Here is a 27,357-nt window from a genome sequence, read left to right on the forward strand (position 1 = left end):
TGAGATGGGGGGGTTGTAGTTAAGTGGCATTTTGGAGTGGGATGTGGAAAGAAAGGATGAGTGTCACTGGGGAATGGGGGGGGGGGGGGAATGTATGAGACAAGTGGCAATCAGGGGAGATAGGGGGTGGTGGAGTGAAAAGGGGGTGGGTGGCGGCAGGTGAGAGTTGCAGTGTGGAGAAAACAGTTGGTGTTGGGGATGTGGCACTAAACATATATATATAAAGAGCAAATCACACTAGGCAACATGTATCATACACATTCCAGGGCACTCACCTTCTTTGCTCTGCTTCCTGGGTGCAAGCTGATCATACTCCTCCACAAACTGCTTGGTGATGCGCTCCCATAACAGCTTGCAGTGTGGAAGGTCGCTGTGCTTCTCATGGCTCTTGTCGTAGAGCTCTGGGTACTCTTGGACAGCCATTATGAGGTCCTCCACGTTGATAAACCTCCTGGTGGCCATGATGGCTGCTCTCGTCTCTCCCAGCTTGTCAACAGGAAGCTGTCAGAGATGACGTTGAGGGGAGGAGAAGGAAGTTCTGGCCATCCGTGTTGGCATACGTTTTATGTTCAATTTTGTTTGTGAAGAGGGAGGTCCGTTTTGTCATAGGCTTTCATTATCCTCCGTGTATCCGGGTCCAGGAAAAATGCAGCAGGTCCGGACTGTCCGTTCAGTTTCTTTATACGTTTTACACGGATCACCCACGGACCCGTTTTTTCTTGGAGTGTGTACAGCTGCTATTTTTAACATTGGTATCCGTGGCTCCGTTTTTCATCCGGGACAAAAAACGTAGCTACGGATACGTTTTCAGAGCAAGTGTGAACGAGCCCTAAGTCTAGAAATGTAGGTCTGACTCACTAAGTATAGGGGACGACTTATACTGGAGTCACGAGCAAAACTGAGCATACATGCAGCAATTTACCCAGTAGTAAGTGACTTTTTAGAAAAAGGAAATGCCAAGAAAACACAGGTCTGAAAGGCCTGGCCACAAAAATGAACAAAGAAAAGTGCAGGGGGTAAAGATACTACCCTGCAGGAGGGAAAGTGAATGATTACTGCACTTGAGGGCCTGGAGGAGTTATTGACTGCACTTAAGGGACAGGAGTGGTTAATGGCTGCAATGCTGTGTTCAGTGCAGTTATTACCCCCCCCCCCCCCCCCCCCCCAAGTGAAGCCATTAACTTTGCTGGGTAGACTTATATTTGAGTCATTAAAAAAATCCAGCTGAAGAGGGTCAGATATTAGAGTCGACTTATATGCAAAATCGACAAATTCGTGGATATATGGTAACTGAGTGATTAAAAACTAATTGCGGCACAAATTGCCTTGTTTTGAATGAGTGAGGGCTTTAATAGAAGGGGAAAAAAACCCATTCATTTACACAGTGAGGAATGGGTGTACCGGAATCTTATTTTTTTTTCTTTTACCTATACCTGCATTACTCCTGCCTGTATCAGCTCTTTAAGTTACAGTATACTACAAACAATAATGGCTTACAGCATAGTGCTACTGTACTAATATTGAATTTGTATTGTAGAAATTCTCAGAAAGAGGAGGAATTTGTCCCATAGTTTAAATAAAAAAGGCTGATTTATAGTGTTCAAAGTACATGCTTAGCAATGAACATATATGGTGTTTAAATACAAGTGTACACCTTCCAGCTGAAACCTTTGTCCTTTCCATGGACTATGTGAACTAATAAGCAAACAGCAGTTAAGCAGCACACTGTTCATCACTGATGCAGACACATCCAATTACATTTGCACAGACCTCCAAGGACTATCATTTACTTTAGATCTATTAACATACTCTGTATGCCATCCCTACAGGAGAGCTACTGAACTATATATGCACTTGTTACCTGAAGACAGCTCTGCACGTATAGTAGTAACGCTTCAGCCGAAAAGCTGCTTTTCGACCCACTCCAAGCTTGAGGGACATTCTACATGCACTGTGCACAGCAACACTGGTGACAGTTGTATTCCCAGCTATAACTCAGGAGATCTGCATAATAACAAATGCACACACATCACAAACAACATAAAACATGAGAAGGTCCTTAGGCTGGGAGCCGTGCTTGAGCGTTTTTGCAAAAAATCATCAATCTTTTATGTATTGCAATCCTGTGGGGATCACATTTGATGTCCATAGGGTCCGTTTTTCATGTATATTGTTGTTAAAAAAAACAACACGTTTCTGTTTCAAAAGTTTGCATCTGGCGAGGGCACATAAAAACACAAATACAGCACATTTCACATGTAAAAAATAAAAAAAAGTGACATTTCCGCTTCATGTTTGCATATTTTTTCTCTCTAAGGTCAACGTTTGAAGAAAAAAATGCACTTCCCAAAAATACACTATGACAACTGCAAACACAGAAAAACATACAAAAACGATATAAAATATTGCAGAACGCAGGGGGAAAAAAAAATTCAAAACTGCTCATATGTGATTTTTCACACGCATGTTGTGGCCCCAGTCTTAAAGCCCTTTTCCACTCGCTGCGATCACAAATTTTCAGTAATTTAAAAATTTGATTTCCAGAGCATTGCGTTTTTTTTATACGATCATCGTTATGTGCGGCACAACTGCAATTTTTAGGAGAGGAGGGGAGGGGACCGGGCTTTACACCGCATAAGGAAATTGCACAAAAATCACAAAGTATTGGGATTATTGTGCACTCCCATAGGGTATGCTAAAACATAATTGCACATAAAAATTGCAGAAGGTTGTGCGATTACGCTTTGGTAAAAACCACACTGCATATATCACCCTCAGCGTTAATAGCAGTGCCCCTGCGATTTACCAATAGCTGGGAAAGCGTGTGATCCAATTTTCAGATCAGAACGTGCCTGGTGGAAAAGAGCTCATAAGGTGCCCATTAACGACAGAGTTTTCGCAAACGATCGACCTTACAATTCAATGATTGTAAACAGAAGGGAACAACTGATCGGACCCATAAATGGGATAAAAATATAACCAATCCGATAATTTCAGGCAGCAACTTTTCAGAAAACGATCATCAGATCGGTAAAGCAAATCGTTCACAGTCGATCAGCACTATCAGCAATATCTGAACTGGTTGATCATTCATTAAACTGTAACGTTACTGGACACCTTTACAAAAATGTTGTGCATGCTCCCTGTAGTGCTGGTGAAAGCAAGCAATACATACAAGTGTCAGTCATTAGGAATAGGACATCTCTGCACTCAGCCCGCAGGCTATTCCTGCATACATAACAGGTGCTAGTGCTGAGCTCTGCCAGGAGCAATGAGCCTGCTCTTACCTTCTGGGGGAGACATGGGAAGAGTCCTTAGGATCGGTACCTGGTGAGGCAGCACCCTTATTACTGGCATGGTAAGCTGTCAGGATCACTCCTTGGGTGCTATTAGGCCGCCAGCTCATTGTCAGCCCAGCATAGTTTTCGCAGCTTCTACTTGAATAGATACGGTAGTGGCTGTTCCTGTCTTGCCTCTTGGCAACTCCACTCAGCCAACTCCTCCTCCACTAACATCAGTAGGTAACGAGGCAAAGGAGGAGTCTTCTGCTTCCTCATGCAAAACAATGACTCAGTGCTGATCAGTGTCACTCCAGCATGTCCTCCTGCAAAGATAGCAGCCGAGGAGGAGCAGCAGCCGCACAATGCAAAATCAAGGTTTCTTTTGTCATCTAAAAATAGATGCGTGTTCTTTACGTCTGCCTAGTAGAAAACTAGCACTGACATGCGATAGTCTTGTGCCCCAGCATAGAATAAACAACAAATGCAGCATCACTTGTAGTGATTCTTGTTTCACAATGCTTTATCTTTTGCAATGTAAAAATTATTACAAAAAAGTTTTACCAAAACTTCTTAAAGTAGCATCTCCATCTAATGTAGTGTAGCAAAAGAATATACTGATCAGCCAAAACATTAAAGCCACCTAGATCTCCAAAGTTCAGTAAGCCAACACCTATTCAGTAGGAGACCTTAGGCAAGTCTCCCTAACACTGCTACTGCCTATAGAGCGCATCCTAGTGGCTGCAACTCTGGAGCTTTGAGTCCTCCAGGAGAAAAAAATGTTATTTGTCTTGTCTAGTCAAAGAAAATGTAACCACCTATTTTTCAGTGTTTCTGAACTAATGCCCATCTAATTTCAGCAACTTCATGGCTACATTCACAAGCTTGCAATGCACTGCGGGTTCCAGGGCTGTGGAGTTGGTACAAAAATCATCCAACTACAACTGCGACTTCAGTTTATGAAATCTCCGATTACAGACACACAATAATTGCTCCAACATCTCAACTCTGACTCCACAGCCCTAGCAGGGCTATGCAATGGGTACAAAAATCATTCAACTCTCATTCTTAAGGGCTGGTTCAGACGGACGTTTGCAGAGCGTTTACAGCCAGCGTTCAGGGCTTGGTGTTAAACGCTCCCATTCAAGTGAATGGGAGCGTTTGTACCAAGCTTTCAAGCGCGTTTACACAAACGCGGCGTTTGGGTCCCGATTTTCTCTGGCGTTCAAGGAGCCCCTGGAAGCTACATGTAGCTTCCAGGGGAGGTTAACCGCGACGGCTAATGTCCCCCTAGGGGAAGAAAAAACGCGACCGCATCCAAACGCACACGAACGCTGCTGAACGTGACGCCAGCAAACGCAACGCCTCCAAACGTCCGTCTGAACCAGCCCTTAGTTTAAGAAACCACTCTAAGGTAGAGTGGGGCCGAACCTCAGATTTTCGGTTCGCGAACCGGGTTCGCGAACCTTCGCGGGAAGTTCGGTTCGACGAAAAGTTTGCGAACCGCAATAGACTTCAATGGGGATGCGAACTTTGAAAAGAAAAAAATTATGCTGGCCACAAAAGTGATGGAAAAGATGTTTCAAGGGGTCTAACACCTGGACCCCCAGGTGGAGGAGTGGGATACATGCCAAAAGTCCTCGGGAAAAATCTGAATTTGACGCAAAGCAGCGTTTTAAGGGCAGAAATCACATTGAATGCTAAATGACAGGCCTAAAGTGCTTTAAAACATCTTGCATGTGTATACATCAATCAGGTAGTGTAATTAAGGTACTGCTTCACACTGACACACCAAACTCACAGTGTAACGCACCGCAAACAGCTGTTTGTGTAGTGACGGCCGTGCTGGACTGGTGCGCACCATGGCGAGAGTGCAGGTTTTGGTGGCTTTACAGCCCATATGGTCGCCTGGCTGATGTAGCTGAATGACAGAACAGGTATACAGTGGCGGGTTCACTGAACACAACAGGTATGCAGTGGCGGGTTCACTGAACAGAAATACAGTGGCGGGTTCACTGAACAGAACAGGTATGCAGTGGCGGGTTCACTGAACAGAACAGGTATGCAATGGTGGGTTCACAGAACAGGTATGCAGTGGCAGGTTCACTGAACAGGTATACAGTGGCGGGTTCACTGAACAGAACAGGAATACAGTGGCGGGTTCACTGAACAGAACAGGTATGCAGTGGCGGGTTCACTGAACAGAACAGGTATGCAGTGGTGGGTTCACAGAACAGGTATGCAGTGGCAGGTTCACTGAACAGGTATACAGTGGCGGGTTCACTGAACAGAACAGGTATACAGTGGCGGGTTCAATGAACAGAACAGGTATGCAGTGGTGGGTTCACAGAACAGGTATGCAGTGGCGGGTTCACTGAACAGGAATACAGTGGCGGGTTCACTGAACAGAACAGGTATGCAGTGGCGGGTTCACTGAACAGAACAGGTATGCAGTGGTGGGTTCACAGAACAGGTATGCAGTGGCAGGTTCACTGAACAGGTATGCAGTGGTGGGTTCACAGTACAGGTATGCAGTGGTGGGTTCACAGAACAGGTATGCAGTGGTGGGTTCACAGAACAGGTATGCAGTGGCAGGTTCACTGAACAGGTATGCAGTGGTGGGTTCACTGAACAGGTATGCAGTGGTGGGTTCACTGAACAGGTATGCAGTGGTGGGTTCACAGTACAGGTATGCAGTGGTGGGTTCACAGTACAGGTATGCAGTGGTGGGTTCACAGAACAGGTATGCAGTGGCAGGTTCACTGAACAGGTATGCAGTGGTGGGTTCACAGAACAGGTATGCAGTGGTGGGTTCACAGTACAGGTATGCAGTGGTGGATTCACAGAACAGGTATGCAGTGGTGGATTCACTGAACAGGTATGCAGTGGTGGGTTCACTGAACAGGTATGCAGTGGTGGGTTCACTGAACAGGTATGCAGTGGTGGGTTCACAGTACAGGTATGCAGTGGTGGGTTCACAGAACAGGTATGCAGCCAGGAGCAAGCTAAGCCTAACTAATCTTTCCCTATGAGAGACAGTCTGCAGCAGCTCGCCCTACTCTCACTAACGCAGGCACACGAGTGAGCGTAATGGCCACCGCTGCCTGCCTTTTATTAGGGGGGGAGTGGCTCCAGGGGCTAGTGTAGCATAATTGGCTACACTGGACCTGCTGACTGTGATGTAGAGGGTCAAAGTTGACCCTCATGGTGCATTATGGGGCGAACCGAACTTCCGCAAAAGTTCGCCTGCGGGACGCGAACGCGAACCACTGAAGTTCGCATGAAACCGTTCGCAGGCGAACAGTTCGGCCCAACTCTACTCTGAGGCCTTGTTCACATTATAGGCGTTGTTGTAAAATTTTAAGCACGGGTGATTTTTTAAATCGACCTGAAAGTGCTTGTGCAATGATTCTCTATGGGCTGGTGCACACCAGAGCGGTTCTGGAGCGTTTTTTAAAATGCTTGCAGGGGGAAACCGCTTGGCTAATGAAAGTCAATGGGATGGTGCCCACCAGAGCGGGTCGTTTTTTCCACAAACGCAAACTCGGGGGCTGCAGCATTTTTTAGATTTCTAAGGCATTTCTGCCTCAATGTTAAAGTATAGGAAAGTGGAAAACAGCTCTGAAAAACGCTAGATCAGAGTGGTTTTCCAGGCGTTTTTGTTACAGAAGCTGTTCAGTAACAGCTTTACTGTAACAATATTTGAAATGTGCTGCACAAAAACGCTCCAAAAAAATGGTAAGCATGTTTAGAGAACATGCCTAGAATCGATCTGAAATCTGCTTCAAAAACCTCTAGCGTTTTGCAGATCTGCTAGAGGTTTTTGGTGTGCACTGGGCCTATGAGAGAGTTCATATCAGAGTGGTTCGACTGCGATCTGCTTTGAAAAGCGGTGCTTGGGCCATTTTTGAGGCGATTTGCCTCAATGGAAGGGTATAGGAAAAACGCAAAACGCTCACAAAATCGCTTTGGCAAGCGATTGCGTGAGCGTTGAAAAAAAATACATTTTATTTATTTTTTCGGGATCAAAAGACGGAAGCGCTCTGCAAAAGCGCTTACAAAAACGCTCACAAAAACAGTCGAATGCGCAGAAAATCGCCAGAAAACACTTTAAAACAGACGCGGAAAAAAAGCCCACCGCGGACGGACACGAGAGCCGAACACAATGTGAACAAGGCCTGAGGGCTCGTTCACACCTAGGGTGTTTTTTTTTTTTCCTTGAGCGCCGGCGATTTCCGCTCAGCAAAGCGCTACATGTACCATTTTTAGAGCGATTTTGCTACAATGAAAGGTATAGGAAAAGCAAATAATGCTCACAAAATCGCTTTGTGCGGCAATTTTGCAGATCGCCCCAAAAACACTTGTGTAATGATTTCCTATGGCAGTATTCACATGTAAGCATTTCGATTTTCTTGAAATTGCAAATGCAATACATGTACCATTTTCTGAGTGCTTTTTAAGCTAAAAGCTTGAGGGAAAGCGCTGTAAATATCACAGCATAAATCGCTCAGCGCTTGTGGTAGCGCTAGCGATTTATAATGTGAACAAAGCCTCAGGGGCTGGGACCCACTGAAGGGGGTGATTGCGTTTCTGCTTTGTTAAGTGTTTTTTGTAGAATTTTCTGGCACAATTTCCAAGTGCTTTTGAATGTTTAAGGAAAATCGTATGCGCTTTGAATAAAAATTGCAGACGTGGTTCGCGTTCCACTATTGCTGTGTTTAACAATATAAATCAGATATATCAAAAAAAGTCAGCGCTCAAAATCATATGCTAAAATACAGAAAAGTCTCACGGTCCTTATTCAGGTTATCCACAGGCAGTCCCAGGCAAGGATTAAACCATATCAGCCGCTCCAATCCGTATAAGCCATGATTCACGTCATATGCAAGAAACAATGATAAAACACATATAGTGTGTAACTGCGTTTTTCCAACACCTCTCCAAAGTGCTACCGTCCGTCACCTCACACTGCACCACCTGTGCTAGGACACCCACCCTAGTGCCCGCACTCACCCAAGCACCCTCCAAAGTATCGGTTGGAATGACAGCTTTAGGGGGTTAGGATCTTCTGCAATCCAGGCAGTCCACTATTACTCCTCAGTATACACTAAAAACTAAAACGAGCTAGAATAGTGTAAAACCATAAGATTTAAAGCTAATGGGAACCCATACTTAAATAAAAAAAAGCCAGATACTCACGTAAGGAGAGGGAAGGCTCGGTCCTAATGGGCCTTCCCTCTCCTCTCCTGGTGCCCTCCGTGCTGCGCTGGATCCCATCTTCACATCCCCCGCCGAGGGGACTTCGGAAGTCTTTGGGAGCCGAGTCCTCCCAAAGACAGGCGGCTCCATACTGCTCACGCGAGAGTGCGTCATAGAGGGCGCTTGCGCGTGAGCAGTGTTCAGCAGCCCGTCTTCGGGAGCACTCGGGCCCCCGAAGCATTTCCCAAGCCTCTCTCCGGCCGGGAAACAGCGGTATTTGACTGATATGGTCGAATACCGCTACGGGGGAGCCAGCGCAACAGCGGGGACCGGGAGAGGAGAGGGGATGCTCTATGGGACCCAGAGCCTCCCTCTCCTTAGGTGAGTATCTGACTTTTTTATTTACAGTTCGGTTCCCATTCAGCTCACAGAGCTCACAGAGGCGCACAGAGCGGCGTGTGGTGAGGATCCGAGACGGCATCAGTTGGAACAGTCACTCGGGGATGTTAAGGGGTTATGCTGCCACCTAGTGGCAGACCAGATTTTATCACAGGAAATAGTTATAGATGTCATCACAGGAAGTACTTTGTGGTTGTAACCTACTTGCTTCGTACAAGACTAGCAGCATGAATAAAGCAGCTCTGAGTTGATTTACAATCTGCACCTTCTCTGCATTATTGAACTAACAGAAACATGGTGTCAGAAGTCTGAAGTACACACACCATCCAATCATCCAGCTGGAAAAGAAACCTTCAGTATACAGAATAGAACTCAGTATTCAAGCAAACATGTATGCAAACACAATACCTCCACCATCTGAGATGAAGATGTCTGGTGACCTGGCTACCAACTGGGAAACTTTCAAAGCTGAATTTCAGGACTTTATGTTAGCTTCCGGACTGCATGAGAAACCAGCAGAGGTACAGGCAGCCACTTTGAGGCGTGTAATGGGAAGTGAGTGCAGACACATCTATCGCTTTAATCTGAATTTGAATGAGGAACAGCAAAAGAGAGCTACTGCTATCTTGGATGCCCTGGAGGGGCATTTTAAGCCAACAAAAAATGTCAGCTTTGAACGCTTTGTTTTTGGATCCCTCAAGCAAGAAGAAGGTGAGACAATTGACTGTTTTGTAACTAGATTAAGGGAGAAAGCAGCCACATGTGATTATGGACAGTTAAAAGATGGCTTGATCAGAGACAGGCTGGTGTTAGGTATTGCTGATAAAAACACACGCCGTCGCTTGTTAAGAGAAAGGACACTAACTCTGGCATCTGCCATAGATATTTGCCGAGCTGCAGAGCAAACAGACTTGCGAATGAAAGTGCTGACGCAGGCCAGAGTGGATGACAGTATTAATGCTACAGTTTCCCAAAAGCCAGTGCCTCAAAGCAACACAAGGCTAAGCACAGTACGATATCCTAACTACCGCAGAATCCCTGAAAAGTGCAAGTATTGTAGCAGCCTGCACAACCAGGGGAGATCCCAATGCCCAGCTTTTGGCAAGAATTGCTGACTTTGCAGAACCCCAAACCACTTTGCAGCAGTGTGCCTAAAAGCAAAACGAGACCAGTGTCAGCTGCATACAGTAGATGATCAAGCTGAGCTTGAATGTGAGGTAGATGATGAAGATAATGGCCAGATATACACCGCTAGTGCTATGGGGTCACCCAGCTCCCGAGGAAAAAAAGTGGTTTATCAACCTACAGCTCCACGGCACCCGACAGCGTTATCAGCTTTACTCAGGAGCAACATGTAACGTTATGAGCCTGCAGGATAAACGCAAGATAGCTCCCAAGGTAAGACTGAAGCCTAGCCAGACAAGACTAAAGCTGTATTCAGGTTAGGTGATGAAGTCATTGGGCCTTTTTCAGACTGAATGATTCATAAAAGGTCTCTGTCACAAACTGGAATTTGAAATAGTCAAAGCAGACCAGAACCCACTCCTATCAGGTTCAACGTGTGAATGTTTGGTTCTGATGCACATTACCATTCCGGACGAACTCCACAATATGGAAAGCCATACCACAGGGGTTCTAACAGAACAGCTTCCCAGCACATACCAGGATGTGTTCAATAGTCCAATAGAGTCTCTACCTGGGGAAGTGCACTTTGACCTAGATCAAACTGTCACACCAGTACAATGCTCTCCGCACAATGTTCCAGTTGCACTTAGGGAAGCCATCAAAGCCCAGCTGGACAAACACATACAGGATGGGAACTTAGCCTCAGTGACTGAACCCACAGACTGGATAAGCAACATGGTTATAGTAAATTAGAATTTGCATTGATCCAAGGGCATTGAATAAAGTGCTGAAAATGTCTCACTATATAATGCTGACACTTGAGGATGTCCTTTATAAATTGCCCAAAGCCCGTATTTTTTCCTTGGTGGATGCTCGGGATGCATTTCTACAAATCAAATTGGACACAGACAGCAGCTTTCTGACCACCTTCTGGACACCCTGGGGCCGAATGCGCTGGCTCAAACTACCCTTTGGTGTGTCGGTAGCCCCAGCAGTGTATCAAAGAAAACAGCATGAACTACTAGCCGGCTTGCGAGGTGTGGAGCCGATTGCAGATGATATACTAATAGTGGGTTGTGGAGACTCACTGGAGGAGGCCACTCGCGACCATGATGCTAACATGATTGCTCTTATGAAACGCTGCAGAGAAGTGAAACTTAGACTGAGCCTCAAGAAGCTACAGTTTAAACTAAATGAAGTTCGCTTCCATGGTCACATTTTGTCAGCAGAGGGGTTGAAGCCAGATCCTGAGAAGGTAAGGGCGATAAAAGACATGCCTGCTCCAACCGTTTCCAAGGGAGTATGAAGGTTTATTGAATTTGTCACCTCCCTGTCAAAATGTATGCCCCGTCTCTCGGAGGTTTGTGAGCCTTTGCACAGGTTTGTGGATAAAGACACCCCACCATGGCAATGGCTGCCAAAGCACCAGGAAGCAGTTGATGAAACCAAGTGACTAGTCTCCACAGTGCCAGTTCTAAGATACTATGATATTAGCAAGCCAATTACAGTTCAAAGTGACTCCAGTCAGAATGGCCTTGGCTGCTGCCTATTGCAGGATGGACAACCTGTAGCATTTGCTTCCAGGGCTCTCACCCCAACCAAGCAGAATTATGCTCAGATCGAGAAAGAATGCCTAAGCATTGTGTGTGCTTGCCACTGTTTCCATAGCTACTTGTACGGTCGGGGAAAGATCACAGCTGAAACCGATCACAAACCACTCGTTGCAATATTCAACAAACCTTTGCTTAGTGCTCCAAAACGAATTCAAAGCAGGCTACTCTCACTTCAAAACTATGCTCTGGAGGTAACCTACAAACCAGGCCCATATATATATGTGAGTGACACTCTGAGCAGAGCCACACCACGCTTGCATCCAGCAGACGCACCTCATGTTCAGCATTCAGTCTGCAGCTTGCAGTGAAGAACTTGACATAGACTGCATAAACCAGGCCGACTATTTAAATGTCACGCATCAGCAGCTGTCACAGATCAGAGAGTCCTCCAAGCAAGATGAAAACCTCAAGTTCCTTAAATCAGTTGTGCTCAATGGGTGGCCTGACACAAGGGAAGAGACTCCTGTTGCTATTAGAGAGTATTAGGCCTACCAGGATGAAATAAGCCTACAGGATGGAGTCTTTTTCAAGGGGCAATGTAATATCATCCCAAAGCAACTACGTGCAGAGATGCTATGACGCATTCATTGGAGCCACATTGGTGGTGAGGCATGCTTCAGACAGGTTCGAGAAACACTGTTTTGGCCAAATATGCATGGGGAGATTAAAGACTAAGTAGGACAGTGCACTGTATGCAACGAATACGCACACAAACAACAAAAAGAGACTATGATGTCACCTCCCCTCTCTACACGGCCATGACAAATTTTGAGCATGGACATATTCAACTACGCTGGTAAGGATTTTCTGCTGATTGTTGACCACTATTCAGAACGCGATTCCACTTGAGCGGCGCGCGTCTGCGAGTCGCGCGGCAGCTCTTCTGGCTCTGCGGGGAAAGCAGATGAATCCCATCAGCCGTGCCATGCACGGCTATGGGATCCGCAGCCTCCCGTGCCGATTCGGATGGAAAAGCCGGCCGAATTGCTAGCGGTAGCGATTTGGCCGGCGTTACCATTGCACCCTATGGCAGCGTTTCCCTGCACTATTCGCCTGCGGGGAAACTCTGCGGATTCGCGGCGGTTTCTGCTCAAGTGGAAACGCGCCCTCAGACTTTTGGGAAATAGAACTATTGCCAGACCTGGCAGCAGGCACAACCATTAAAAGATGTAAGGCTCAATTTGCCAGGTATGGCCAACCTGACCGAGTTGTAACAGACAATGTTCCACAATTTGCTTGTGCTATGTTTACCAGGTTCGCTCAGGAATGGGGTTTTGAGCATGTTACATTGTCTCCAATGTACCCTAAAGCTAATGGCAAAGCAGAATTGGCAGTGAAGATTGTCAAAAGCCTATGCAGGTGAGCGAAACGTGCAGGAGATGACCCATGGAAATCAATCTTACTTTGGAGAAATACATTGACAGCTGACATGGACACTAGCCCTGCACAACGTCTAATGGCCCGCAGGCTGAAAACTCCTCTCCCATTGACTGATGCACTACTGGAGCCATGTGTTGCTGTAGAGGTACCCAAAAAGCTACAGTACAAAAGACAAGTGGCAAAACATACTTATGATAAAACTGCCAGGGACCTTCCTGCACTAAGTGTGGAGCAAAACAAGAATGAAGCCTCTTCCAGGTGACAGGACCACCAGACTATGGAGATTAGGAACTTGTCTCTAACAAACAGCTCCTCGCTCTTATCTGGTTGAGGTGGAGGGTACACTATACAGGCGCAACCGAGTGGACCTCAGGCCAGCAGAGTCTAGTCCTACTAAGCTTACAGGAACAGAGCCCAGTGAAATACCAAGACCAGAAATGCCAATGGAGGCCAGAGAGGAGGAAACAGTGGACTGTCAGCCGGAACGTTTGCCTGCAACTGACAGCACTGTGGCCTCTCAGTCTGAGGGCACACCTGCACTACACACGCAGTGGCAGGTGAATCCGGCCACCAACAAGACTTGACCTCTAACTAGTTGTATGCAGTCATGTTTAGCTACTGTTGAGCATTTACATACTGCATATTAGTAAGTACAGTGGACTAAATAACCTTCCTATTTGAATGCTTGAAAGTTTGTTTTAAAGTATGTTGTATACTGTATAGTTAGAAAAGGGGGATGTTAAGAGGTTATGCTGCCACCTAGTGGCAGACCAGATTTTATCACAGGAAATGTTTATAGATGTCATCACGGGAAGTACTTTGTGGTTGTAACCTCCTTGCTTCCTACAAGACTAGCAGCATGAATAAAGCAGCTCTGAGTTGATTTACAATCTGTACCTTCTTTGCATTATTGAACTAACAGAAACAGGGGACTGTATCTGTACTAGATATGCTTGTCTGAACCCACCGCTTGTGAGTGCATTACCTTTTTTATTCATTAAATCTGATGGTTTTACATACCTCCCAACTTTTTGAGATGAGAAAAAGGGACACTTAAGTCACATCCCCACCACGCCCCTACTCACGCCCCTAGTCACGCATACCACAAAGATTTCATAAGAAAAACATGTTGTTTTATAATTCAAACCATGCTAGTCCTTTCTATTCTGGTTAATTTTCCTTCATAGTAACATTTTAAAATTAGTAAATATATTAATGTAAAAGATGGGAATAAAGTCTAGAGTCAATCAAACACATTTTAGTATAGAAATATATATATTTATATAGAAAGAGGGACAAAGTCCTGAAAGAGGGACAAATGAGGGGGAAAGAGGGTCAAAGGGACAGGGCTCCTTAAAAGGGACTGTCCCTCCGAAAGAGGGACAGTTGGGAGCTATGGTTTTATACTATTTTAGCTCGTTTTAGTTTTTAGTGTATACTGAGGCGTAATAGTGGACTGCCTGGATTGCTGAAGATCCTAACCCCCAAAGCTGTCATTCCAACCTCCGGATACTTTGAAGGGTGCTTGGGTGAGTGCGGGCACTAGGCGGGGTGTCCCAGCACAGGTGGTGCAGTGTGAGGTGACAGACGGTAGAACTTTGGAGAGGTGTTGGAAAAACTTCAGTCTCGCAATTTTAAACTGCGTTACACAATGCTGTTTTGTCTTATGTTTTTATGCAAGCCAATTGGAGTAAACAAGAATCTTTATGTGATGAAGAAACACTGATTGGTCTGTGATTGGAAAGTCTTACGCTTATATATACCTAAACATTAGGTCCGCCTGGTTTGTGAGCAACAATCTGGTAAGCCTCTTCACTGTTGGTGGGGGGCTTGTTAATCTGCATGTAGGGTGTATCCCTGTGAGGAGATTTGAAGCATTCCACTTGGTGACCCCCTGTGGCATACAAAATGCATGAAAAAAATTACTAAAACGCAATACCTCTGCGTCCGCATTGACTTTCATTGTGCGTTTTAGATGCGTTTTGGAAAAATATGCAGCAAGACGAACGTTTTTAAAAACGCACATTGAAGAAAGAAAACATTTGCATTTTTCCATGCGGCTCATTGACTTGCATTATGCGCATTTTCCACTGCGTTTTCCTCAACACTAGCGTTTCTTCTTCGTGTGTTCCTACCCTTAAATACACTGGAGTTACAGATTACCCAGCAAGCTCATGTTGAACCAGAAGCCCCTTACACACTCTTAGGAGTTTTGGTTTACCATGAGCTTGCTGGCAATCTGTAACTCTGGTTTGTTCAAGTCCAAATCCATAGAGCCAAATTAATCCATGCCATGCACTGATGAGGATCAACCAGTCTGAAACAGTCGGTATACATGTTGGATTATTGTGGCTCTGTACAAATAACATGCTGACACATTGTTGCATTCCAGTAGTTTAGGAGGCGTGTTTAACCTCCTTAGCGATAACCCCGTGCTGGACACGGGGTAAGCCGCCGGAGGGTGCTGCTCAGGCCCTGCTGTGCCGATTTACATAATTTTTTTTTATGCTACACGCAGCTAGCACTTTGCTAGCTGCGTGTGCATAACGATCGCTGCCGATTCGCCGCTATCCGCCCCCCCCCCCCACGAGACTCCTGCGCTGCCTGGCCAATCAGTGCCAGGCAGCGCTGAGGGTTGGATTGGGACACCCGCTGACGTCAGGACGTCGATGACGTCCGTGACATCATCGCGATCGTCGCCATGGCGACAGGGAAGCCCATACAGGGAATCCCGTTCAGAACGGGATTCCCTGCAGGGTAAAAGCGCCGGCGGCGATCGGAGGGGTGGGAGGGATAGCGAAGGGAGGGGGGGGGGAAGCATGTAGCTAGCGCTAGGCTACATGCTTTAAAAAAAAAAATATTTTAAAGTGCTGCGCTGCCCCCTGGCGGATTTATTGTACCGCCAAGGGGGTTAACTAGCAGGGACAACAAAGAAATTAATTGCAAAATTGCAAATTCAGCAGTGATGCATTGTGGGAGACATCACATGCTCACTGCACCCTAAATAATCGCAAACGCCTTCTGTTTTAAGAAGACAAACTTTTGTTAAATAGACCAGGTAACATCCCCTTCAGGCTAGGAATATACTTAGCAGAAACGCTAGCGTTGAAGAAAACGCAGCGTTTTTGCCACTAATGGTAGTCAATGGGCCGCATAAAAAAACATATAAAAAAGATGCGCTTTTAAAAATGCATCAAAAGCGCACCTATTGAAATTCGATGGTAACGCAATGTAATGGGTTTTTTATGTGTTTTTATATGCTTTTTTTTTATTGTTTTCTGATGCATTTCCACTTCCTGTTGTCTTCCTAGTAATTTGCATAAAACACAATTGGAAAACGCATATGCGTACTGCAAACACGTAAAAAGCCAAACGCTAGAAAAACACAAGTGCAGAAAACACATGCAAATGCACAAAAAAACACACACAAAAAAACTACACATGACAGAAAAGTCGACCTTTCATGCACAGCCATGTGAGCACTCATCCTGAGGCACTGACTCCTCACTTGCTGCTTTATATATCTAGATGCTTGACAGGTGCCATTGTAATAGGAAAATCAATGTTATTCACTTCACATGTGAGTGGTTTGAACATTGTGGCAGATCGGTGTATGATCATAAACATTAGTGCTGTGAATGTGTAAAACACGATATGCTTTTCTCAGTTTATTCCTGGCTTGCAGCATTTTCCGTGAATGAATATTTGCAGGTAATGTAATTATATGCTGTGTCAGTGGGGATGGTAAAACCAGGCTATTTTAAAAATGGAGAAAACTTACTGCAAACATATTTCAGTTGTATCATGTTTGACTGGGAACACCTGTGGTTTTATTAACTCATGCATGGACATGTCCAGGGCCAGTTTATAAATATCATGCATTGCTTGTCAACAAATAACACTGAAATGCATTTCAGCTATATTTCCTTTTATACATTAGCAAAAGAGTATCCAAACACAAATGCATAGTACAGCTAAAACTATCATCTCATTTTCTACATGCAACACAAACATTTAAAGCCGACCTAAACTCAAAATTTCCTCTCTGCTCTAAAAAGCAACAGCATAATAACCTTTAAAGAAAAACATTTCTTTGTTGCAACTTACAGAAATCTTACAAAACTACCCGCAGTGTTTGCTTCCTAGTTTCATGGGAGCACAGAAAGGGTTAACCTCCAGTGTTTATATATTAGCACAGAAGAAAGGCACAGCACGGTACACCTGACAGCACTGATTTTTTTACACTTGCTGATTGCTTGCAGATAAGGCGGAATTAGACAGGGTCATCTCTATAAAAACACTTAGGGCCCTTTTCCACTAGCAGCAATCCGCTTGAACAAGCGAATCGCCGTAGTTTTGCCAATTGCTAGTGCACCGTGATTTAAATGTAAATCGCGGTGCACTTTTTCCATTAGCAAGTTTTGATTTTTCCCCAAGCGCCATCTTAGTGCTAAGCAATTATTGCCGTGATTGCGTTTTGCTCTCAACGGTTCACATCTTAATCGCGTCGAGTGGAAAAAGAAGCCTTTGCAACTGCAAACGCATTTGCAATTGCGCTTGCAAGTGGAAAAAAAGCCTTAGAGTGGATTATTTGTGTTTTCCTTGTCTGCAGTGCAGGAGTTTAGGTTCATATTAAAATGCCTTTTTTTCCCCTCAAGAAAAAAAGATTATCTTTAATTTTCCAAAGACTTTTATCTCATGTGTGTACCCAGCTTTAGGGATGAGCGAGAATGCCTCTGGCAGTCTTGTGGGAATTTCCTTGAACTTTGGATGGTTCAGCACAATTTTGCCAAAACACTTTCGTGAATTGCATTGAAGTCAAAGGCACCAACATTGGCAGTTAATAGTAGAGCCCCAATACATTTTATAATCACCTAATTTTCTAGGTATGTTAAAGAGGAACTTCAGCCTAAACAAACATACTGTCATTAAGTTATATTAGTTATGTTCATTAAAATAGATAGGTAATATAATCTCTTACCCACCCTGTTTTAAAGAGACTCTGTAACATCAAAAACATCCCCTGGGGGGTACTCACCTCGGGTGGGGGAAGCCTCGGGATCCTAATGAGGCTTCCCACGCCGTCCTCTGTCCCACGGGGGTCTCGCTGCAGCCCTCCGAACAGCCGGCGACAGACCCGACTGTCAATTCAATATTTACCTTTGCTGGCTCCAGCGGGGGCGCTGTGGCTGCTTTCGGCTCCGAAGTAGACGGAAATACCCAATCTCAGTCGGGTCCGCTCCACTGCGCAGGCGCGGAAACTTGCGCCTGCGCAGTAGAGCAGACCCGACGGTGATCGGGTATTTCTGCCCACTTCGGAGCCGGCAGCCGCCAGAGCGCCTGCGCAGGAGCGGGGAAGGTAAATAATGACATCATCTTGTACGGAGGGCTGCAGCGAGACCCCTGAGGGACGGAGGACGGCGTGGGAAGCCTCATTAGGATCCTGAGGCTTCCCCCACCCGAGGTGAGTACCCCCCAGGGGACGTTTTGACGTTACAGATTCTCTTTAAAAGAACAGGATAACAAAAGTTCACTTTCTTAAAACAGAAAGAATTTGCGATAATTCAGGTTGGAGTGAGCTTGAGATGTCTCCCAGTGCATCACTGCTGAATATATGCAAATTAACCATCGTTACCCTTAGAAGCTAAACACACCTCCAGAACCGCTGGAATGCAATGATGTGTCAGCTTGTTAATTTGTACAGAGCCATAATAATCCAACATGCGTTCAGACTGTTTCGGATTGTTTGATCCTCATCAGTGCATGGCATGGATTAATTTGGCTCTATGGAGTAGGACTTGTAACACCGAGAGGTACAGACTAACCAGCAAGCTCATGGCGACCCAGAACTCAATGGAGTGTGTGAAGGGCTACAATGGTCCTAAAAGCCCCCTTACTAAAATGCTAAGAAATTCAAACGTTTGCTTTCTTAAAACAAAGAATTTGCGATCATTCAGGTTGGAGTGAGCTTGAGATGTCTCCCAGTGCATCACACAGGCAAATGCTTGTGATTTCATGGGGGCAGCCATCTTTTTGGTTGAAAGGAGGTGACAGGGAGCATGAGACACAGTTCCAACTGTCCTGTGTCCTGATCACACCTCCCCATGCGCTAGGCATGAGAACAACATCAGAAATCCCATCATGCTTTGCACAGCATCAGGAGAAAAATGCCCGGGCAGAAATCTTTGATAGGGTAGAGCTTAGCTTCAGTGCAGCTAAAAATGAGGCTTGGGTAAGAAAAACAAAGTTCTGATGATGTGAAACTGTTAAAGAAACACCAAGCATTTTCGGTGCTGCTGAGTAGATTTTTGTCTGGAGGTTCACTTTAAATAGACTCTAAAGGGATCAAAAATACCTCTTTTTTATTTCAGAATCACAGCTGATCGTCGCCTCTTCCTGCCCCTCTCAGTGAAAGAAGACTGAGCGGGGCAGGGAGAGGTGGCGATCAGCGGTGATTGAATGGACTGCAGGCAGAGCTACAGCCCAAAGCTCTGCCTCATCCAGGAAGTAACAGAGGATTCTGCCCGGGGGGATTTTTGGGGGGATAAAGACCTCGGACGGCCACGGGGATGCGGCGAATCATCTTGGCTGATACTGATGAAGAGGATTATTAAATAAAAATAGGTGTTTTTGATCGCTTCAGACTCTCTTTAAGGAGTTTAGTGGGAACAAGAAGAAAACATTTTTGAGAAAGACCTATTGTCTTTCATTTCGAGAAAATGGATTTTAAAGTTACAATAGATAAATTATTTTAGAATGTGGTTAAAAGAAAGATAGTTTATCTTTAGTAGTGAGAATTTACATATATATCTCCAGAAACAGCAGTGGACCAGTCCTAATCGGACCTTGTGATGCCTGCTCTCCAGGCACCTACATTACTGCTGCTCCTCAGGGCACAGAACTTGCTGCTGCTCTACACATGCAGCAGAAGCAGGAGATAGAACACCCCTTGGAGTGGAGCTTGGTTCGTGTGGGGATTAATCCAGGTGCATGGCGCCCCCCAGGACCAATGGCACTCCAGGCAATGGCCTGTCATGCCTTTGCCTAAAAATGGCCCTGGTTATGGATTCTAGTGACAGGCAAGTACTGTAGGTGGTTTGAATCTAGTGGCAAGCAGTAACAGGTAGGTTCTAGGTTTGAGGAAAGTAAAGAGGTGTGGGAGGGGCGTACGTACAAAAAGGGCGCCCGGACAAAAAGGGCGCGGGGTGTAAACTCTAATCAATTATTAATCATTAATAGCGTTTATAAACATAGTGTGCTATATTTCGTTTACAAATAATGTTTAACAAAATTATAAATCATTAAATAATGTTTATGAAATCGGAAATTGTGAAAACGTTAATCTTCCCTGTTTCAAAAGTTAAACTTATAATTACGTTTATTAAAAAAACAATAGTATATGTTTAATTGTTTTAATTGTATATTATTGAGAATAACCTTCATTTATGATTTGTTCTTATAATAAAATCTGAAAATATTCTTTATAACGATGATATAAATATAACTACATTCGTAATAAGTGTTGTAAAACAGTAGTAATTATTACTAAAATTTTACTAAAACTATACCTAAGCCTACTCTTACACAGAACCCTCCCTGTACCTATCCCTAACCCCTAGACCCCCCTGGTGGTGCCTAAACCTAAGACCCCCCTGGTGGTGCCTAAACCTAAGACCCCCCTGTTGGTGCCTAAACCTAAGACCCCCCTGTTGGTGCCTAAACCTAAGACCCCCCTGGTGGTGCCTAAACCTAAGACCTCCCTGATGGCGTCTAAACCTAAGACCCCCCTGATGGCGTCTAAACCTAAGACCCCCCTGTTGGTGCCTAAACCTAAGACCCCCCTGTTGGTGCCTAAACCTAAGACCCCCCTGGTGGTGCCTAAACCTAGGACCCCCCCTGGTGGTGCCTAAACCTAAGACCCCCCTGTTGGTGCCTAAACCTAAGACCCCCCCTGGTGGTGCCTAAACCTAAGACCCCCTGTTGGTGCCTAAACCTAAGACCCCCCTGGTGGTGCCTAAACCTAAGACCCCCCTGATGGTGCCTAAACCTAAGACCCCCCCTGATGGTGCCTAAACCTAAGACCCCCCTGGTGGTGCCTAAACCTAAGACCCCCCTTTATTATGTGGATAATAATGTTTTACTAATTGTGGATGCAAAAAATATATTGCAATTTACGTTACGTACTGATCGCTTTATTTTGTGAATAATAATGTTTTACAAACAGTAAGGAATAAAACTTTAAATAATGTTTTAATTAGTTAAATAAGATAAATATGTTTAGTATTTTTATAAACGTTATTCGGCACAAGTGCATTTTATAAACGTAAATCACCACAAGCACACTTATAAATCATTAAAAATCTCCGGGCACCGTTTGTAAACGTTATTTAGGTCCGGCGCCCTTTTTTCCAGCTCGGCGCCCATTAAACGTTATTTATTATGAGAGTGAATGGCGGCGCCCTTTTTGTCCACTAGCTGCCTGCGCCCTTTTTTCCCGCTTCCGTGGGAGGGAGGGGTGGCTACTTGGGATGCATATAGGCAGTCATACTAGCATTGTGAGGAAAGAAAGCAAAACAGGTATACCGTATATACTCGCAAGCAAGCCGAATTTTTGACCCCCAAAAAGTGGGTCAAAAGTTGGGGGGTCGGCTTGCTTGCGAGTGTTTAAAAAAAATGAAGCCCCCCCTCCGCTTTCCCGCTCCCCCCGCGGCCACCGCTGCTATTACCTTAGCTCGGCGCCGCTTCTATCCCCCTGTCCTGCTCGTATAATCCACAGCAGAGCGCCCCACGGCTGCTGCTGTGATGAGGGAGCCGTAGAGAGAGAGTGGTTCCCATAGTAACGGCGATACACATCGCCGCTACCGGAAGCCGCTCTCTCTACAGCTTCCTCCCTCATCACAGCAGCCGCCGTGGGGCGCGCTGCTGTGGATTATACGAACAGGACAGGGGGATAGAAGCGGCGCCGAGCTAAGGTAATAGCAGCGGCGGCCGCGGGGGAAGGGGGGAACTTCACTATACTACCTACGCTGGGCACTATACTAGCTATACTGGGGCACGTTACTAGCTATAGTGGGCACTATACTAGCTATACTGGGGCATGTTACTAGCTATACTGGGCACTATTGTGGGCACTATACTAGCTATACTGGGGCACGTTACTAGCTATACTGGGCACTATTGTGGGCACTATGCTAGCTATACTGGGGCACGTTACTAGCTATACTGGGCACTATACTAGCTGTACTGGGACACGTTACTAGCTGGGCACTATTGTGGGCACTATACTAGCTATACTGGGCACGTTACTAGCTATACTGGGCACTATTGTGGGCACTATACTAGCTTTACTGGGGCATGTTACTAGCTATACTGGGCACTATACTAGCTATACTGGGGCATGTTACTAGCTATACTGGGCACTATACTACCTATGCTGGGCACTATACTAGCTATACTGGGCACTATACTACCTACGCTGGGCACTATACTAGCTATACTGGGGCACGTTACTAGCTATACTGGGCACTATACTGCGGCACGTTATTAGCTATTCTGGGGCACGTTGCTAGCTATACTGGGCACTATACTACCTACGCTGGGCACTATGCTAGCTATATTACTAGCTATACTGGGCACTATACTGAGGCAAGTTACTAGCTATACTGGGCATTATACTAGCTATACTGGGCACTATACTAGCTATACTGGGGCACTACCTACCCATACTGGGCACTTTACTAGCTATACTGGGGCACCACCTACCCACACTGGGCACTATACTAGCTATACCGGGACACACTGGGGGGAATCACACGGACAGCATTTCCTACCCCCGGCTTATATGAGGGTCAATCATTTTTTCCTGGTTTTCCAGGTAAAAGTTGGGGGGTCGGCTTATATGCGGGTCGGCTTGCTTGCGAGTATATACGGTATGTATGTTAAAAACTAGTGTTTTGGGAGCACATATGCAACCATCATACGTTTGACTAAAAATAAAGCATGAGCTTCCTCTGTCTCTCTGTATTGTCTCTATCTCCTACCACCACCCTACAGCTTCTCATTTTAACACTCTGCTCTATTCCTCTCCACTATCTTGCTTTCTTGATGCTAGATTGTGTACACTCTCCATCCACCACTTTGCCAGTGCCGGATTTGTACATTTTACCAAACAAGGCCGGTTTTTGCCGACCGCCCCTCCTAAGTCTAAATGTAGTACAATACACAATAATATTTGTATAACGATTTTCTCCCATGGGACTGTTTACATCACAGAAAATAAGAAGGTGACATGACGATCTGTGCTAATTATAGCAATAATTACTTCCCAGAATAAGCAATGCTATTCACGTTTCTTTAAATGTACCCATGGAAAAAATAATATATTTATTTAAATGTCCAAAAGAGCTTATTAAGCTTATTAAAATTGCCATGGTGGCATAGTGGATGGCACTGTCCCAGCAATGCAGTGTTGGGTCCCTGTTTTAAACATGGGCCAGACAGTATATGCATGACATTTGTAGGTTTTTCCTCTGGGCACTCCAGTTTCCTACCACATCCTAAATGCAAACAGGTAAGTGAATTGTTTTCCACAAAAAAAACCTTTTGGATTTGAGCTATGATGGACATATGTCTGTGGTTTAGATTAGGTTGTGAGCATCTCTGATAATTCCAACCTGAATTGTGAGGTTTGTACCCAAGGGAAGTTAGTTCAGAGTAGAAACAGAGAGCCTGACACCCCTGCAAAACACCCACTTGAACAAGTACACACAGATTTAGCAGGCCCTTTAGAGCCAGTTGCAAAACATGGATTTAGATACCAATAAAATGTACATAAGCATTTACAGACCAGCAATAAAGTGCAATTAGTACACTGGCCAAAAGACCATGTAGACACACAAGGGGCTAGGACAATACACCAATATATATGTGGAGCGCTCCCCTGCTTATAAGATAAAATAAGATGATAGGTTAATGGATAAGATAGGTTAATGGATTATTGGATAAGCGCTCAAAAGTCCAGTCCTATGACTTTAGAAAGTCAAAATCACTTCATGCTTCCCATTTGATCTCATAGAGAATATACAAGGTACAGTTCATCTCACAGAGACTGTTGTGTCACTCTCCGTGAGATGAACTGTACCTTGTATAATCTCTATGAGATCAACTGGGAAGCATGAAGCGATTTTGACTTTCTAAAGTCATACGACTGGACTTTTGAGCGCTTATCCTTTCATCTATATTTATGAATGTAGATACATCATAGCATTCCCTGATGATTATTCTGGTGAAGTATTTGTGTACCTTCTCAAAAACAAGAGTGACACAGTGGTACGGAGAAATTTATCACCGATACTGTGGAGAACACTGATTGAAATAGCAAAATGTATGCTGATAAAGAGTAAAGTACCAAAAGAGTTATGGACATATGCAGTAATGATAGCAGATATGATTCAAAACGGATGCTTTAACAGTCATTTGAGGAAAACACCATTAAACATACTGATAGATAAGAAGCCCAACTTTTCAAAAATGAACATTTTTGGATCAGTTGTTTTGCATACAAACATGAATAGAAAAAGCTGGATTCAACGTGCAAAAAGGGGATTTTTGTAGGATATGACAAAATAGTCCCTCATATTTGGTGTAATACCCAGACACTGGCAAAGTCTTCAAGTACAGACTAGTAACGTTAATTGAAAAGGGTATGATTGAGAAATAAACTCAGACCAATCTGTTGAACAGTGACAATGATGTTTATGAAGAAAGGAGTTATGCAGGAGAACAGAGGCGCCAAAAGGATAAAAGGAAGCTAAATGAGCTTAAAAACCAAATTCTTGGTAAATAGAGGAGGTAGTGGTGGACTTACCTCCTCCAAGTAGACACACAACGACTGTAGTAAAGACAGTCAATATATTTTATTTATTAACTCCAAATATGCAACGCGTTTCGCAGGTTTGATCCCGCTTCATCAGGCAATAACAACGGAGCAATAGCATATGTGGTCAGTAGAAGAGCCAAGTCACTATAAAGAAAGGAATGTACAGAATTTCCCATATTGATTCCAAAGACAAAAGAGACTCCAGCTTCTCTAGCCGAGATTACAGAGGACAAAGATGATGAGAATGGTACAAGATACCCCACAAGAAACAGAAATATTCCTCGATATTTGAATGACTATGTACTAGAATCCAATGGTGATGATCAGGTACTGATGAATATAGACTACTGCTGCAGAGCACATGCCTTACCCATTTTGATGCAATTAGGACTCAGACCAGAATGACAGGAAAAGTACAACATGATATTGTTTCTGCCTGACTGGAAATGGCCCCCTGATAGCTTGGAAGTCAAAGAAACAACCAAGGATTTCACTATCTTCCCGTGGAGCTGAATACATAGCGTTAGCCGCTACTACACAGGAGAGTCTATATCTTACACAATTGCTTAAAGAATTGGACAGTGAATCTCAATATGAGCCAGAGCCAGTAAAGATTCTTAAAGAGAGCCGGAGGTGGGCTAAAAAAATAAATAAAAAAGTAGGTTACCTGATCCGCAGGGCTGAGCGGATCAGGTAGTCTCAAAAAAACGCCGCTCCTATGGGCCGCAATGGCCCGCTTTCACTTGTGTGACCCCTGGGTCATGACGCTGCGCTGAGAGACTATGTTGTCTCTCACAGCGTGCAGGGAGGCGGGGGAGCTGCAGGAGGCACGGCCAGGGAAGAGAGTTGCCCAGTGGCCGAGAGTGGCAGTTGGGGGACACAGAGCTATGTCATTAGGCAGAGAACATGGCTCTGTGTCCCATCTGCCCCCGAAGATCCACCTCGGGTTCTCTTTAAAGACAATCAGAGTGCAATAGCGCTCACAAAGAGCCCAGTTTGCCATTAGAGGTGCATTCATTTCCATTTCTTTAGATCTGTTCTAAATAAGGGCAAGATAGATCTTGAGTATTGTCCCTATAAGGAACTTATCTGTATCTGATGAAACTTGCGCCGAGAGCCGGGCTGAGACCTACACTTCCGGGTCTCGGTGCTTGTTCCCCGCTGATGGCGTGCAGGTTGGAACACAGGCCGCACTTCCTGATAGGCGGAGGGCGCATTCTCAGTACGATCTCCGCAAAGGTAAACAGTAGTCAGCTGACTGCATATCTTGCTCCCAGTCATTGCCCGTGATAGCATAGCTGTGGCTAATTGCTGGGTGCGCACTCTTACCTGTGTTATTGTTATCTGGAATTGACCCTTGGCTTGTTATTGATCATTCTTGTCTGCTGCCTGAACCGACCTTTGCTTGCTACCTGGATACTCTTGCTTACTGCCTGGACCGACCTTTGCTTGCTACCTGAATACTCTTGCTTGCTTCCTTGACCGACCTTTGCTTGCTACCTGGATACTCTTGCCTGCTGCTTGGACCGACCTTGCCTGTCACTTGGATCCTCTGACTGCCTGTCACCATTGTGGGCCTCATTCTCATCACCAAGGTATTACTAAAGTTTGACACTTGTGAACTTTTGAACTCTGTTGATATTTGCCTCAGTGGGGCTTGGGGGGGGGGGGGTATTGTCCACTCTACTGCAGTCTGTATTCCTTGCACGTTAAGGCCTGGGGGTAACCGTAGTCAGGAGACAAAGTGTCCTGTTCAAGTGGGGGCTTGTCTATAGGTGAAGACCGTGGGCCGGGCTCAGAGTCACGGCACTAGATTGGGGCATAGGGACTGATTGTGGACATAACCTCTCAAATTAACCCATAAACAAAATGGTAGCTGATATTACAACAAAACCAATAACAAAGTTTAACCACTTCAGAACCATAGGCTTACACCCCCCAGTGACAAGGTTATTTTTTACAATTCAGGGCTCTGCAGCTTTAAGAGCTCACTGCAGAGCCATACAACTTAGCACACATATGAATTCCCTGCCCTTGTCTGCCCACCAACAGAGCTTTCTGTTGGTGGTCTCTGACCGCTGCTGGGATGTTTATTTATTTTTTTGTTTATTTATTTGTTCTTTTATTTTTTTATAAATTTGTCTAGTTCTAATTATTTATTTTTTTGCGATTCGTTAGCAATCAGATTCAAATCTTCTCTGGCCAGCGCGATGACGTGTAGGGCAGGGGCACACACGGGCGACTGCAAACCGCAGTGACCAATTAATGGAGCCGCCAGCAGGACCGGGACAGGAGCCAGGATGACACTGGGGGACCTTGTGAGCTACAGGGGCTGGAAAAAGCCCCAGGTAAGTCCAAATTGTGGTTTTAGCCTGAGCTCAAGGTCCCTTTAACTGTAACCATTCCTTCCAGCCAGTAACCCAAAGCTGAACTCTATCTCACTGCACATGATATCTTGAGCTGTGTCATGTTCAACAGGCACTTA

General features: G+C 45.0%; 1 protein-coding gene across 3 annotated transcripts in view; it reads right to left on the reverse strand.

Annotated features, from left to right (window-relative positions):
- Positions 1-27,357, reverse strand: part of ARHGAP18 (Rho GTPase activating protein 18) — a 248,214-nt gene that overhangs the window by 191,837 nt on the left and 29,020 nt on the right. The window contains exons 1-2 of one of the 3 annotated variants that reach the window (XM_068231540.1): positions 3,288-3,374; positions 1,862-2,004 (exon numbers count right to left, since the gene is read on the reverse strand). The exons of 1 other annotated variant lie outside the window; for it this stretch is intronic. In XM_068231540.1, the coding sequence (XP_068087641.1) occupies positions 1,862-1,941 (80 nt within the window). In that variant the 5' untranslated portion in view covers positions 1,942-2,004; positions 3,288-3,374. Of the gene's footprint in view, positions 1-1,861; positions 2,005-3,287; positions 3,555-27,357 lie in introns of those variants that run through there. One more of the 3 variants, XM_068231539.1, reaches the window with a different exon arrangement.

The sequence above is a fragment of the Hyperolius riggenbachi genome, chromosome 4 (genome assembly GCF_040937935.1).
Source record: "Hyperolius riggenbachi isolate aHypRig1 chromosome 4, aHypRig1.pri, whole genome shotgun sequence".
NCBI classification, from domain to species: Eukaryota; Metazoa; Chordata; class Amphibia; order Anura; family Hyperoliidae; genus Hyperolius; species Hyperolius riggenbachi.